This window comes from Danio rerio, chromosome 3 (genome assembly GCF_049306965.1).
Source record: "Danio rerio strain Tuebingen ecotype United States chromosome 3, GRCz12tu, whole genome shotgun sequence".
In the NCBI taxonomy this organism is placed as follows: Eukaryota; Metazoa; Chordata; class Actinopteri; order Cypriniformes; family Danionidae; genus Danio; species Danio rerio.
Window position 1 is genome coordinate 24,192,073 of NC_133178.1, and position 17,928 is coordinate 24,210,000.

The following is a 17,928-nucleotide window of genomic DNA, read 5'->3' on the forward strand; positions in this document are numbered from 1 at the left end:
TCGTTATGTTGTGACAGTCGATTGGTGTGGTACGGTATATGACCTGCTTTTCCTTAACTGTGACTGGACAGCTGGTAGTTTTCTAATACACATTCCAAGTTTGAAGACAAAATGTATTTATTGTAATAACTGAAACTGCTTTACATCAATAAGTATAAAAAACAAACATAATACATAAAAATAAAGAATACAAATTAGGGCTGCACGATATTGAAAAAAACCCACATTGCAATATTTTTTATTTTGCGATATATATTGTGATATGAATACAATTACGATTACTTAATATCTCTATCTGGAAAGAACTTATAGGGCTCTATTTTGACTGTCCATGCGCAGAGCGCAAAACACAGGGGGCAAACGCTTTCAGGGCGTGTCAGAACGCATTTTTGCTAATTTACGGACGGAAAAATGTGCTTTGCGCCATAGAGCATGATCTAAAAGGGTTGAGTTTATTTTCTTAATGAGTGAAAGGTGTGTTTTGAGAATAAACCAATTACAGTCTCATCTCCCATTACCTTTAAGAGCCAGCTGCGTCGCGCCAAGAGCGCATTCACTATTTACAGGACGCAAAGTAAGTCTAAGTGGAAAAAATGAGCATTTCACTAGCAAACAGTTCACAGTTAACAGTTTTTTTAACAGAAAACTGTTAAACAGAGCATCTACTGCGTGAGAATGAGGGATAATGGATCACTTTCACTTACGCTCTTGGATAGGGAAACCTTTACGCACAGACATCAGTTAGTCTATAAATAGTTAATTGCGTTTGTGAAGCGCAAATATTCGTTTCAAAACTATTTCTAAATTCAGTTCTAATTTCCAGCAAACGAATAAATGAACAATAATAACAAAATGTGCTCAAAAACCTGAGTTATATCCTAATACACATGCTGTGCCCCATATGGTCTAAAACCTGACAGGTGGGCAAATCTAAGCTTGTTTTTAATAAAACAAATATAAATATGGATATAATAAATAATACTGCTAATAATAATAACATTATACAAAAGCAAATTATGAATTAACTGAAAAAGCCTCCCGAGATGAAGAAGACATAAAAGCAGTGGTTTTTCATATTTATGTTGGCTAGAAAATAATATGTTTTGTAATATTTTAATCCTTTATATTTATATCCTATATCTATTCTTATTATATCCTATATTTATTCTTAATATAAACATTTTTTCATATGTAAAGATATTTGCCTATTGCTCTCTTGTGCGTATTAAGCAGTGTGTAAGCGAGGCGCAACTGTGCAGCGGAGTTTAGACCGGGTTTCTTTTGGTCTAATGAAAAATCTATTTTATTTTCTCAAAATAGCAACGCGCCAGCGGTCCGCCTCAGAACGCCTTCCTTTTTAGACCAGAACGCCTATGGGCGCACAAATGAGCGCTAATGCATTTGCTATTTAAACCGCGTAGCGCAACGCCTCAAAACGACTCTTGCGCCAAGCTGAAACTACCAAACAAGTATTGCATCACGCCTTGCGCCACATTGCACCGGGTGTATGATAGGGCCCATAATGTGAAAATCTAATAAACAATCCATAAACTTTTTATGGTCCCCAGACACATTTTCCTTGTGGTCTGTGCAATTTGCAGAGCATTTCTGTATTTGTAGGAGTTGAGTATTTTTTAATCTATAAATACAATCAAGAAAATATACAATAGAAATAAAGTGGTTTATCATTTCCAGAGTCTAATAGTATTCAACTAAATTAACTGAATGATAAAAATAATTAAATAAAACGAATCATAGTTAAGGTCACAAATGGTACAATTTCTTTTAGCTGAATGTTTTTAAAATCATAATACAAATCACAGGCAAATGATGAATTATAACACAAACGCAACCTGCGAGGTGACTAATGCAAACGATCACATTGAGATATCAATGCTTAAACGATATATTGTGCAGCCCTAATAAAAATGATAAAAAAACATTTTCAGATATTAGATTATATACAGCAATCGGTCAATTTAAAACAGCCATTGCTTGCTTCATCAACTTGTGAGTTATAATCATTTAACTTATCAACAAAGATGTACATGAAAAATGGCATGCCCAATTAAAATTAATTAAATGACATGCACATCAAATAAAATTAGCAAAATTGATTTTGTATACTATTTAGAAAGCATATTAAAGTGTCTACATTCATGTGAAAGTAACTATAAACATAAGCGAGAACCACAAGGTTTTACCCTTTTATCAGCAAGATATTTTCGTTGATTTAAAATATCCCACTGATAAATTGGTAAAAGCTAGTGGTATGACAGACAGTATAAATACACACACACACACACACACACACACACACACACACACACACACGGAGTCTGATTTTACTACTGCACATTACTGATTCAAATCTTAATATGCATGAGTAAAATCTATTGAATGAGACCATTTAAAATTTAATAGCAAAATGATCATATTTACACCACCAGCATAACCTGTCACATCATACGCCATGAAGATGAACAGCATAATACAGGCGGTATAAAAATAATTAGAATCAAACGACCCTTGAATATTTTCAAAAATAGAGCTTTAGTAAAAACAGAGCACTTACGAGCATATAATTCAAGGTTTAAATCAGCCCCAGAAAGAACCTGCATGTGCATTACTTTCGACAGCACAATGAGAGAAACCGAAAGTAACAGTACAGCACAGTACTTTAAATGTCCAGTTGGTGGGGGGTCAAAACCACAAGCAACTGCACAACAAAGATAGTGACTGAAAAATATATGTTTTGGTGGGCCGAATCTCGTTATATTTTTGACGTCAGTTGCGGGCCAGAGAGAGGGCCGCAAATGGCCTGCTGGCTGACAGTTTGAGTCCCATGACTTAAACGATTTGTTGATGAAGATGAAGGCGTTGTGTGAAATAAAGGTCTTGGATATAAAAACTAATTTTACACTGAATGTTTGTCTTGTGTAAATCCTAGTAAAAAGTAATAAAAAATAAAGCAATATTCTAATGCGTGGAAATAAAGAAGAAGAAAAAACAAAAACTTTGAAAAAGGCTCTAAACGAAGACAAAAGCTACTTCTGAATATGGAGAGGACTTGATTTGGTGATGCTAGTAAAGCAACACAGGCTTGTTTTTAATAAAGCTGGGAATGATTTCAGCATGCTTTAACAGAAAAGTGAAAGGAAGTCAGGTTGTGGTGGCTGAAGTTAAGCATCTTATACTTACGGATGTGCCTTCATCTCAATGTAGTTTTTAGGAATGAAACCGTCTTTGCCGTTTAGTTCTGCCTTATACCAGTTCTGATCGCACTCTTCATTTAATACCTGTGAAGAAAACAGAAGAGCATTAATACCCTACTATATTATTACACCATCATTATTACATAAAACAATGGACTTAAAACTGATGCTGCAACACAAATTCTCTTAAGCACATGAGTCACATTCATAAAGTTTTCTGAAACATTTCATTGTCAAGTCAAACTAGCATTAAATAGTTAAACATCTGTGTGAAAATGTAACGCAAGAGCAGTCATGTTAACGTGCCATACAAAGCACCTGCATGGCGGTCAGTTCTCTTAATTTAGCAACAGTGTGAAAAAAAAAAAAAAAAAAAGCGTGAGGTGATGTGTTTACATCTGATTGGATGCTAAATATATCTATAGACTGAAGTTTTATCAGTTCATCAGTCATTTTTTTCTCCTCCACATATTTACTTTAAATGTCAAAATGAATTGCATTAATTCAGGGTCAGTCTATAAATGATGCTGTTGGAAATTTAGAATTAATATTAAAAGTCTAATAAGTGGTTAGTGAGATCTCTAAAATTGATAATATCACAAACAAAATAAGTAAATAATGAAATTAAAGTTTAAACTTTGCTGTAATCAAACACTGCCTATAGGCAATTAAGCATCTAAAAACACTCTAAATGATATTTAAATTAAAGTTAAATATTATCTAACACATATCTAATATGAACAAATTATTAATAACTATAATAATAAAAATAACTGTTTTAAAAATGTGTGCTTCAAAATATTATAGACTTTTGCTATTATTATATTTTGCGTACTTACATTATCCCACATGATTCAAAGAATGATTACTTTTGAAAGTATTGAATTACAATACTGAGTTACTCCCCCAAAATTGTGTTAGTTACATTTAAATGGTAAGTAATGCATTACGTTACTTTTGAGTTACTTTTGCGTTACATTTTCTGACCTGGCTGAGGCTTTATCTCTTTCAGAACTTCTATTTTTTTCTTTATTTTTAAATAGAGGAGCTCTGCAATTAACAACATACTCTGTAACTTACATTTATACCTTTAAAAAAAAACACATAAAAAAAGCATTATTTTAGGATAATATTAAACGAGAACTTCCTGACCCCAGAGCTCTGCATACCGTATATACAGATTATTGAAGGTTTAAAGCAATGTGTTGCTACTTTTGTACTATTTGCCATAAAATCACTGTCCATTGAGACTATAGTCCTGTTTTCCTTTTCTTCGATGCGTTTAAAATAATGAACACATTCGCTCATTGACTAGCGCGATTCATTGTGCCTACTTTAATTTTAATTCACCAATTTATTTTTTAAAAGCTAATTAATTAAACTAAAAAACAACTCAAGTTACATTTTCAAAAAAGTAACTCAAATGTTATTACTTAAGTTTTTACAAGTAATGCGTTACTTTACTCGTTACTTGGAAAAGTATTATTATTACGTAACTCAATGTGTTACCCCCAACACTGGTAATGAAGACGACAACTCATAATTCCACACTTAGTCACAATGTCGTCAAAATATGTCTTTGCTCGTGTATATGCAAAATATGTGTGATACTGTGAATATTATGACTTAAATAAAATAAATCCAAAATATTATGTTGCACTAAAGATTGTCCTTCAAATCATCACAATAAAACAATAAAATTATTTTAAATTGAAAAATCAAAACTAGGAATAAATTACCTATGGTTTTGTATGTTTTACTGGAAATCACATCTACTGTCAAAAAGGTTGATAACTTAAAATTATAAGGTAACTTGCTGCAGAGCTTTTTTGAGTTTACTCAACTAAAACCGAGTGCAGAACTTGGGTTGGAAGTTGAGTCAACTCAAAAAAAGCTCTGCAGCAAGTTGCCTTACAATTTTGAGTTGTATCAACTTTTTTTAGTGTATAATATTGTGATAAATTATTGAACAAATGCAATTTTCTAATTGATTTAAATCTGAAGTAGATAAATTGATATTGATTAAAATGCTATATAATTCATAAACATAAATATAGTTAGTATACAAATGAGACCGTCACTTTCAGTTTGTTATGAAGTGAAAGCATTTATAAAGATTCTCTTTATCTACTAAATGATGTCCTCCTCAGTAGCATTTAAACATAGCGGGAAGGTGGGAGACCAGATTTCTGTTAGAAAACAGACTCACAGCTGTGGTCTGGAGGAAATAGAGCGTACAGCATCCTTCCGCTGCAAAGGTTGATGGGTAGACAACCAAAATACGAGAAGAGCAAAATTACAAGAACACCAGTTGATGGACTATTCACCAAAAAAGGAATAACTTATGTCCATGAACAACCCCTAAATGCCCAAACTGATGCCAATTTCCATTGGATATGATCAAAAACAACAGGAAAAAAACCCTAACGGTGAATTCCACCAGTGGTTTTAACATCTGGTTAGCGCCTCTGTGCTTCACTTTTACTTTTAAATTTTGCATATAAAATTTGAACATGAGCATCACAGCCATCTACAATTCAAATAGTATAGATCCTTTTCACATTTCCGGGGTTCTCAGCAGCAGAAGTAATCCTAATTGGGAAAACTTAGAGCGCAGTGAATCGGGGAGAGTCCAACAAATAATTTTTTTAAATCGTATTTGCTGAAATAATAAAAGAAAAATGCCACAATGGTGTTATCAAGACTTTCAACAAAAGGAAAAAAAATTGTGAGGCTGATAACGGCAGCCAGAAGAGAGAATTACGTTAAATTTAATCCAAGCCTCATAGACGCTGCATCAGAAACACCTTGCATAAGCTGTAATTTATTTTTTGTAATTTGAAGCAAAGATGCCATAATGAGCACAAAAATGCATATAAAGTTTCATACGTAAAAAAAAAAAAAAAATCTAAATATTAAAGACTTACAAAGAATTAGGATTATGATGACTGTTAAATGCGTCATAACAATCTTGTAAAAAGAGTCCATTATACCAAATGCATTAACGTAATAGTAGCTTAAGTTTTAAAATAATCTAGATTTCAGAAACTGCCCATTTGGAGTTTTAAGGTGAGACGATGCAGGACTGCAACTGTCAAGTTTAAAGTTTGGATTTTTTGCCTTTTATTGTGATTTTTCACTCTTGTGTAAAGAAGACTTTAAAAATACACTTGAAATGTTCTTTTTATTTTATTTTCAATTTGAGTCTAGATTTAAATCATAATACATATTTATAATGGCTGAGTTATTTTCCTTGCTCTGAGCCATAAATATCAGTTTTGTACATCAGTGTTACTCATATCTGTAATCTGAGGTTTTTACAGCCTAAACAGGGATACATTTATTACATCTCCATCCGAAAATGCGAATTAACTTTATGCACAAAACTGGAAAAATCGCATAAAAGACATGTGAATAAAGCAGCGTTTTCATCCAATCAGTCGAAGCGAACAAAATCGTCACTTCCTGATTAAATGGCGGCAACTATCAACAGTACAAATGGAATTTGCTGCAGTAGGAGAAGCTGTGTGAATATTTTTCTAATTTAATAAATTACTTTTGGCTCAGAAGACTATGCCGACACTCAATGAATTTATGCAAATAAGCTCAGCTTGCAGTTACCATCACCTAATTGGCACAATTAAACAACATTTTAGAAAAAAAAACGTGTTTGCAATCATTAATGAAATCTCTCAAACAGTGAAGTATACGCTGTTATTGCTTCTTTTTTTTATTAATTCACCTGCAGGGTCTTGCATTAAAATACCTTTAAAGGTTTAAAATAAAGCTGTCTAATGAGACACCTCTATATTCACACGTCGGTTTTAACACTTCAAAAAAAGCCTCTTTACCATTTTTGGAAACAATGATTGTCGTCTTTGACTCACCCATACAATTTGTCGTGTTCATAACTGGAATTAAGTGGGTGTACAGTCAGAAGATGATGTTGGGCGGTTCGGTGCAGCAACAGAGCAAACAAACCCACAAGCAGAATTGATTGTTCAGTCTTCTCCCTAATGCCTACTTAAAGCATAATAGGGCGCTAACAGCTCTCTGCTAAACCCAAAAGACAATGAGAAGACTGACACCATCCACTCAGCGCCTCCAATCTGGAGTGAAAGCTACAGATGGCCATCATTTATTTAGAGAAACAGAAAGAGAGTTTGAGCTGATCATTTACCAAAGCACACGCACAACAAATGCACTTCTCGAAAATACCGCTTCACCTACACAAAACCAACACAGTGTAATCAATCTCACAGAGCTCGTCCAAAAAATGTCCAAGTCAATTCCGAATATATGCTAACAAAATATATGCTAAAAAAGGTGAAATTTTATTAAAATAATTTATGTATGTATTTTACTTTGAATCACTTCATTTACTTATTTATGCTTTAATGTCATATCAGCAGCACTGGCTTTATTTATGGCAACATTGGTAATTAATATTAAATTTAAAACTTACAATCATAACAGTTCCTTAACAATCTAGCTGATAAAAAAAGTGATGATTAAAAGTTATACAAGATTTTTTCATTTGATTAATGATTATATATATATATATATATATATATATATATATATATATATATATATATATATATATATATATATATATATATATATATATACACACACACACACACACACACACACACACACACACACACACACACACCCTCCAAGAATCCTCCAAAAGATTACTTTTTAAACATTTTGCTTAAATATTTCCTAAATAAAAACATTCTTTAATATAATTTCAAAAAATAAATAAATGACCATTTTGTTTTCCTTTTTGGTGGAAGGTCTTGTTAGTAAGGCTGGGGGCGATTGATCGAAATTATATTGCAAATGTGATTGAGCAAAGCTGTGGTCATCATGCACATTATGCGAGGGAAACACGGTTAAATAATGCATATTTTTAGACTCAATTTTTTAAATCTCTATGTTTTTACAGAAGAGACTGATTAAGAAATCTTGTCTGCCGTGAAAATTCAGCCCTCTGGACATCTGCCAGAAACAAAAACATGAAGACACAAAGCAAGCGTTCGATGTCTGTACAGCAATATCACAAAGCTTTAATGTACTACAAAAACATGACTGTGTTCAAACAGGTAAACCACCTTGAGCTTAAAATGTCTGGACCAGTTACAACTGGAACAATATGGAAGATTTGAAAATGAACGAGCTCATCAAGCCAACAAGCTTGAGGGAAGTGGCCTCATTCTCTCGTGAGAGAGGGAATGATTGAAGAGAGGAAACGAAAGCAACCTAAAGAGTGCACTAAAGAAGACAGCTTCTTGCATAACCGCCATTAACCTTCAAGTCGCTTTACAAAAGCATGTGATCTCTTTTGTTTGATACTTTCTGTGAGGCCGACTGTCGTCTGACTGCTCGTACAGAAAAGCAACACAATTCCATAAAAACAAACATATTTCAAATAAAAATTGACTAAGACAATTAAACAATAATTCACAATCTTTAAAAGCTAAACTTACTCAAATGGGTGTTACAAAAAGTTTATTATAATTATTATATACAATAGTTTAGGGCTGCAAGATATTGAAAAATCTAACACGACAATATTTTTTTATTCTGTGATATACATTGGGATAGGATTACAATTTCACTAGATGAGTTGAATAAGTGTTTGGAAAAAATATATTCCTTCATAATGATTGGGATGATTCTGTAAAAAAAAAAAAAAAAAAAAAAAAAAAAACACATACTAATTAAATAAACAGCGTTATTATTGTTTTCCCGGGGAACCTGTTTTCCGGTATACGGAAATTGAATATTCAAATGAAAAATAATACTGCATAGTCTTCGTTGTGTGAACAATTTAATCAAATTTAGCAATATTAAATTAAAAACAGTACAATTTCCCATTTAAAACCCTGACACAGGCCACACAGTCACAGGTCTCAAAGTAACACATGCGAAATGATAAATTAACTCCAGACTAAACATTGCGTATACTCGCGATGTGACTATAGCAAATCACACTGCGATATCGATGCTGAAACGATTTTTTATGTAGCCCTACAATCATTTACAATTTTATTGGCAATACTGCACTAGATTTTATATATATATATATATATATATATATATATATATATATATATATATATATATATATATATATATATATATACACATATATATATATATATATATATACATACACATATATATATATATATATATATATATATACATACACATATATATATATATATATATATACACACACATATATATATATATATATATATATATATATATATATATATATATATACATATATATATGCGCTAACATCCCCACTGCCTAAATGCAGATCTGCATCAGAAATGAGATCAGTCAGCATGTCTCTAATTGATAATGTGTCAAAGTTGATTAATTTAAATGCCTGTAAGACTCTGCACCTAAACACAGATTAAAAAAAAAAAAAAAAGTTTACGTTAAATCCATTGTTTCAACCCATTTATTCCATATTCCTCTCATGATACGGTCACAAATTTACGAAAATGTAATAAAAACACTAAATCAGCATTACATGAGCAAGAACTTGAGCAATTACATGAGCAAAAACCAAAGCACACAACTTCCGTTTTGTCGAGATTTAATTTCATTTACTATTTAAAAAAAATGTGATTTATTTTACTTAACATTTATTTCTAAATCAGTAAATATGTAAAAGTTATTTAAATACTGGAATATCAATTCAGACTACTCCAGCTAATAACATGCAAGAATAAACAAACATAAATGGTTTGCTTAAATCCACCATTTTAAGGCTACGATGTTTCCAAATTTATGCATTTATATTTAATTTTAAAGTTTCACCTGTTGTGCTGTGACAAAGTGGTTGTAAGGTGACCAGAAATTAATATCTCGGAAGGTATAACGGGAGCGGAAAAGTATTGTAGTGTGGATGTCGTCGAGGTGAACGTTAATGTGAGATAGATTATTTGATGTTTGAATTTTAGAAAAAAAGGAAAATGAAAAGCTTCATTTTGAAACTAACCTTCATTTATTTTGTTTGTACCTTTGTTTAATTGTTTTTAAGTAAATTAAGAAAGATAATTTTGTATTAGATTTGTTGTGTTTATTATTTATATTAATTGGTGTTATGTTATGGGTTTCTTTTTGGGGTTTAAATAAATTTTGGAGTGATCTAATTAATAAGAAACCAGGGCCCTTCACATAAAACAGCAAGAGGGCGCTACACGACGATTAACCGTTTTCACTATGAACCGCGCCTTAATTCGTCCCGGTTAATTAATCGTAAAGGCTTCAACACCACATTTCTGCACGGAACAAAACTGCTTCAACTAAACCAAGTTATGCCAACTGAGTTCGAAGTTCAGAGCTTGTAAAGCAAAGGCTAATACGCACACACACTGGATTAACAATGGCTGCAGCTTTTAACTGAGGACCGTTCACATATCATGTCTTTTGCGCGCAAATTTGTTATTTCCAATGAAGGCAGATTGCTTGCGCTTGCATATTGACAGCGACATGCACATGGGACAATGCACTCACGTTTTTCAGGCACACCTAGTTGAAAGAGTCACGTGACAAAAACTGACCAATCAGCTTTATACTTTGTATAGATACACATTTGTACAAAAATACAGAACAAACAATTTTGAAAAAGTACGAAAACAAAATTTTTTGTAATATAGTTGATTAAAAGTGCCTTTCAGACAGTTTCAGCATCCTTTGACTACATTTGTCTACATTTGAAATACTTAGATTAACATAAGACAAATACTATTTTTAAAATTCTTTTATTTATTCTTATTTTTATTTTATTTATTCTTTGTTCTGTCATTTATTTTCATTGTAAAATTATTACTTACAATTAAATGCCAAAAACTTATTTAAGTCCAAAGGGAAATGGACTATTGTTTGATTTTAATATTATTATTATGTGCTGTATTAATTGGTCATTGAGCAGTAATAAATAACATTTTAAAATATAATTTAAAGTTTCACATGATATTCTAAACTAGCAGTGTTTGAAATTAATGAATGCATAATAAGCGTGATAACCGGATTATTCCTCAGACTATAATCATACAACCAAAATCTATAACTGTTGCATCACAAACCCTACATTAACCCCGAGACTTTGAAATTGTTGCCAGATTCACCAATGGATAGACTGCCCTCTTGTTTCACCCATGTTTCAATCAGACTATGTCGTAACAGTGATGGCGGTTTGGTTTTGTGTGGCAGAGATAATCTCATCCACAGCTGTCATGGCCTTCTGCTAACCAGTTCAAAACACTGGGATACCCACGATGTACTGCAGGAATGCTGATTGAGAAGATATACTGAATTTGTTCCGACTCTGACGTCACTAGATGAGGGTCAAGGCTGACGATTTCATATCCTGACAGAGACAGGAGGGGCAGCGATGCAATCTAGAGAGGATTGTGCTGCAGACAGTAGATTATCTGTGTGTGTGGATTAATCTAGCGAACAGGCTACAATAATAAATAACAGAAATCCATTAGACAAAATAAAATTTAGCATCACCACAAAATACTATCCCAGCTTGTCTGGTTATGAATGACAGATTGCAACAAAATAAAAAATAAAAAATGTAGATTATAGAAGAAATATATAATAATAAACTAAACTCTCTAAAAAAAAAAAATTATATATATATATATATATATATATATATATATATATATATATATATATATATATATATATATATATATATATATATATATGAAGAGAAAGACAGCTCAGTTTCAATTTGTAGTACTTGTTGACTGCTCGTAACTATTAAAAAAAAATAAAAAATAAAAAATAAAAAATAAAGAAAACACAAATAGAAATTTATATTAATTCTCTGAATTTAATTTTTAATATACACACAGTTGAAGGGAGCTTATATATCCACATGGAATTTTTATATTTAAAATGAAATATATTTCCAGATGCTGTTGAAAAGTACACATACATATTCAGTGAAATACAATTAACCCATAATACGGCCAATAATCAATTCTTTGTTCTTAATATCTGCATTAAAAGGTCCAAATGTATTTTTTTTTTATTATGGTCAAAGGTCCGGAACAACTGATATTACATAACTTCTAATACATGTTATGGATGTTTCTTAAAAACAAGTCAACACTATTTATCCTTTAATATATAGTGAATCCAATATTATCTGGATGCCGCCATGATTTGGCAAGCGGAGACTGCATATTTCAGATATGCAATGTCTGGCACAATGTACTCAATGGAGCAAGTGACATTACTGTGAGGGGTAGGGTTAGGGGTCGGGTTAGGTGTGGGCATTAAAAAATATTGCATGCAACTCAGATTGCACGAAAAAAAAAAGTTAAAAAATACAAAATGCGTGTAACGAAAACTACAGTTGTTATAGTTTTGAGTCCCTTATATTTGAATTTTGTGGAGACTGCTGTTTAAAATGCGTTTCGTTTCATAGTACTATTTCAAATTTCTACTATTTACAACTCCAATAGTCTTATTACAAATAAAGCAGAATAGCTTTATGCTGGCTTGTGGCAAAGTAAACGCATACTTATCCGTCTATTCAACTTTTAACTGTCTTTAAACTACATCAAGTTCTTTTCCGTGAGACCGACATCACCATCATTTTAAATGATAGCTTTGCTGCGGAGTGTTAAAGCAGGCGCGGGTGTGCAATTAGCCTGCTGGAATACATGAAGCCTCGTATGATCACACAGGAAAACTTTGATTTTATTTCATCCTGTATTTTTATATATTGTTTTACAAAAATACAAAAAACTAAACTATTGATTTACAGGGTTTATGCATGTATTAATGAAGGAAGTCCATAATTTTAATCCTTTATGCGTGATCTTGCAATACAAAATGAAGTCAGGTCTGAATTTAATAAAGGAGTCCAGACTTTGAGAAGCCCTGCTATAAACTAAATAAAATAAAAATAATTGTAAATTAAAAAAGTTGAGTTAAATGGCACAGTTTAAAACTCGAAATTAAGATTCTATGATTAAAGGTTATGTTTTCCCGAGCAAATGCAAAACAAATATCAACTTAGAAAATGTCATCGAAGCAAACTGTTAATAGTGTGCTTATATAATAAGGGCAAAGGTTCACATCATAAGCGATGTGCTGTTATCAACACTGTTATCCAGGACTTCACAAAAGGTCAGGGCTCACGCTGCACCAGCACAGACACTGATGTGCACTACAACAAGGCTTCTTTTCATGCCAGCATCTGCTATCACAAAGACAGCAGTGTGTGCACTAGTGTCAGTCTCTGCTTATGACTGACTGCACAACAGTTGTACAGGCAAATCGACCCGTCAGTCTGTTTCAAACATAGACACACACACACGTCAAAGCCAGAGAGAAAATGAGTGCTTAGAGAGATACTAAGTAGACTCTATTTCAAAATAAGTACCTAATTTAAAATGGAAAAATAAAAATGTAAAAATCCTCACCACAAGCGCGGATTTAGGAGACGTTTATGCAGAATGCATCTTTGCACTCAGGAACAGAGAAACAGTTGTTATGTGAACTTGCTGAAGTAAAAAAGCCTGCAATGCTTGCCCTGCCTTTTTGCTCTTCTTATTGGCCCACTGCTCTAATTGAACGCGAATGATTGGTTAATATCAGCCGTCAATCACTCAATCAATGCCTTCTGCCTTCAGATGATAGGAACCACAATCGCAAAAATGTGAAGCGCTGAAGATGAAAGAATGAAAACAACACTGACAGATTAACCTACCATTACTAATAATGCCACATCGTATTAGTGATCATGTGCTAAATATTAATCCACCATTTACACTTTTCCAAGAGTGGATAAAAGACTTTCTGTGGCTTCAAGTCCGCTATGAAAATGACTAATGCCATTCACTGTAAAGTCTGTGCGACGGGGTTTGCATGTTTGCCATTGAATCTACACATTTTAAGCGTGAGAGGTGCTGTATAATCCTTCATTTAATCTTCACGATGCTGTCAGCAGTGCAAGCGGCAGCTATATGTAACATTTAACACAGTTTATGAAAGATGACATGCAAATAAGAAATTGTATATCAATATAAATGTGGGGCGGGGCGATGAGAATGCCCGGTAAGCATTGTGAAATTTGTTTGCTAATGTCTTTTTAAACCATGGTATAAAAATCGGTTGATTAAATCAGTATATAAAATCGGTTATTGTCCCATGCCACACACACAGACACGCACAGACACACACACACACACACACACACACACACACACACACACACACACAGACATACACAGACACACACACGCACGCACGCACGCACACGCACACACACACACACACACACATACACACACACATACACACACACACACACTAAATACACAAAATGCATAAATAAAATGTAAACAATTAAAAAATATAATTGACAAAATAATGTATAAAAAATAAACTATGACATTAAAGTAAACTAAATAAAAGGAAACACAAATAGAAAAAATAAAACATATTCATACAAACGATAAGTAAACAAGCTAAAAATAGTTAAACAAAAAACAAGTGTAAAATAAATGTTAAAATGAATTAAATTCACAAAAATTAAAAACAAACAAAATTAAATTGATTATTAAATAAATTGTAAATATAAATACAATTTAAATATATATAACAACATAATACATCTAAAAACTATACAAATATGTATTAAAATTGTAATTTATACAAAACCACATGCAGCACCACACTCCTTTACTCACTCAAGGCCTACTGCCTTAACCCTGTATCTCCTCCCTGACCCTGGGATGTTATCACAAGGGTCAAAACATAAAAACAAAAAACGGCAAAATCCATCATGTTTAGCTCTAAGCTTTTTCTAATCTTCTGAAATCACTGAAAAAATAATGAAAGCTTATTAACATGATGTACATCTAATATTTTAACTCTTTACTGGTATTTTGGCGGAATAAACAATCAACTTTAACGTCTATATGTGCAGCAGTGGTGAATGTTTGTTGATGATGACTTGCAGACGATGCAGTCCTTGGAACAAAACTAGATGGTTATTATTGTGGAGCACTTTTACCCCCTAACAAAAGTAAACAAATAATAATCTAGATGCGCCCTCGCTTTTGTAGCTTACACAGTATCTACCACCTTGATGACAGTCAAATATATTTTAGTTCAGTAGAAAACCTGGCCTTCTTCATTATGTAAGGATCATGCCCAACATTTGTGCTCATTTTCTATTTAGATCTCCTTAGATATATGGTATAAATCGCAAACATACAGACTTTTCTCTGTCTCCTATTCAGTTTTTCACTTCCTCAATTCCATCTGAATTTTGCACGTCATTAGAACCACGTGATTAAAAACAACCTATACAGCGGTAACATGCCACTCAATTTCGAACTGGTTTAAATCAATTGTTTTTTTGAGTTTACACAAATATGGTTTTGTTGATTATGATGAAACATATTTGTGTTTAAATAATTGTTTTTAAGAGTGTGACTATACTGTTCAAAATAAATCAGATCCAATGCTAGTTGATAAGTTAAATCAAATTTTACAACAACAATATAAACGTATCACCTAAAGTGTACCCTCTATGAACATTTAAAGCTTTAATCTACTAGTTACTATTTCTGACATTTTGGCAATGTGAGATTTGCTTATTTTGTTGTTTCTAGAGTGTCAAAATAGCACAAAGGCTCTGCCCTCTCCAGCAAGCTCATTTACATTTAAAGCCAGAGAGACCAAAATTATTATTATTAATTTTATTATTCACATTAGAAAATGGGCAAATGCAGCAAGCTTTAATAATTGATCTGCAGGAATTTTTAAACTGGAAATTCAAAGACGCATCCTGGAGAAACCAAAGATTTATTTTACATCTTATATGAATACGTCCCCTTTAAAAGGAATGGACAAAACCCATTAAAATCCTGTTTAAAATGCAGCTTGGTGTAATTATAGAGAATGTGGAGAGATTGACCTCATTATAGAGTCATTACCACTGAGAGACTCCTGAGAGTGATTTTCATGTTGACTGACTCAGCTCTGGATCAGACGTGATGTCACTGTGTTTAATTATGCCTACAGATGAGGAGGGCAAGGTCACGCCACAGCACATTACAGGAACTACCAGCCTTTCATTACGCTCAAGCGCCATCCTTACTCTCTTACTCTTTGCATGTGATGCTATTTCTGCTGATCCGCAAGCAAAACTTGCATGTGGAAATGCTCAAACGCTGAATGGAGAAAATGGTCTGGATTTAAAAATGTCATTTTTGCATTTGACATTGAAAGCGCAATCAGAGGCAGCTGCAGGAGTCAATCAGCGCTAATCATTTCCCGCTCTGTCCCGCTGCGACTGCTGATCGCTCTTTACATGGACTCATCAAGTCCATAAGAATTGGGCTCCTGAAAATGACTCGATTATTTTTAGAAAAAGAAAAAGAGCCTTGCTTATCTTGATGAGAATGGTTCAAGTCATTGCTTTAATGAATGACTGCAGAATGTATAATGGTGTTATGTATCAGGTATTGGACTGATATTGTGGATTTATTTCTAATGTACTAATATTAAATATTTATTATTCATTTTCTTTTTGACAGCCAAATTACTTCTGCTGTTATTTAGCAAATGATGATATATATATATATATATATATATATATATATATATATATATATATATATATATATATATATATATATATATATATATATATATATATAGTTAAAATACCACTTTAAAACAATCTAAGAAGAAAAGAATTATCTAATTACTATATTTTTATTCTTTACATTCTAATTTTGGGGTCACACTTTACAATAAGGCTTCATTTGTTAAAGTAACATGAACAATTAACGGACATTATACAGTACAGCTTTTTAGGCATTGAGACGAAGAACGTTAAATGTCCGTATTTTGAAATTGAGTAATTCGATTTTTTTTTATTTGGAATGTGAACATTATATTATTGTTATTTGTTAACTATTACTAGTTAATGCACTGTGAGATAGCACGAAAGAACAACTTTATTTAATCAGCTTTGTCAATTTTAGTTTCTCAAAATAATGTAATAAATGTATTGTTCATTGATCGTTTAAGTTAGTAAATAGTTTACTAATACAACCTTACTGTAAAGTGTTACCATGATGCATAATTTATTATTGCTTTTTTATTTATTTACAATTTTTTATGTAAGATGTTTTTATGCCATTTAAATGTTTTAATGGCATGTTTAAATCTTCCATTTAAATGTTTAAATCTCTATTAGAAGTATATATTTGGTTTTGCTTTCGTTTTCTAAGCTGTCGATAGTTTTAAGCGCACAATCGTGAGAGCTAGAGAGACATTAAACAATTAATTCTTTAATCTGAATAACTCAGACATCCTTTAGTAAATACTCAGAGAGGACGAAATTACATCTAAACTGAATGCAGAATATTTGTACACCATTAGAAATGGGTAATTAACTCATTTATCTTATTTAAATAGTCTTATTCTTGTGAGTACTATAATTTTTTAGAGATATTGTATGTTTTAGGCGCAGTAGGTATTGCTGTCGCCTCACAGCAAAAAGGTTGCTGGTTTGAGCCTCAGCTGGGTCAGTTGGCGTTTTTTGTGTGGGGTTTGCATGTTCTCCCTGCGTTTGTGTGGGTTTTCTCCGGGTGCTCTGGTTTCCCCTCACAGTCCAAAGACATGCGGT

At 32.4% G+C, this 17,928-nt stretch overlaps 1 protein-coding gene across 6 annotated transcripts in view; it reads right to left on the reverse strand.

Moving 5' to 3' along the window:
* Positions 1-17,928, reverse strand: part of grb2b (growth factor receptor-bound protein 2b) — a 55,802-nt gene that overhangs the window by 11,534 nt on the left and 26,340 nt on the right. For all 6 annotated transcript variants that reach the window (XM_005171575.6, XM_009299360.5, XM_005171574.6 and 3 more), the window contains 1 exon segment: positions 3,202-3,299. In XM_005171575.6, the coding sequence (XP_005171632.1) occupies positions 3,202-3,299 (98 nt within the window).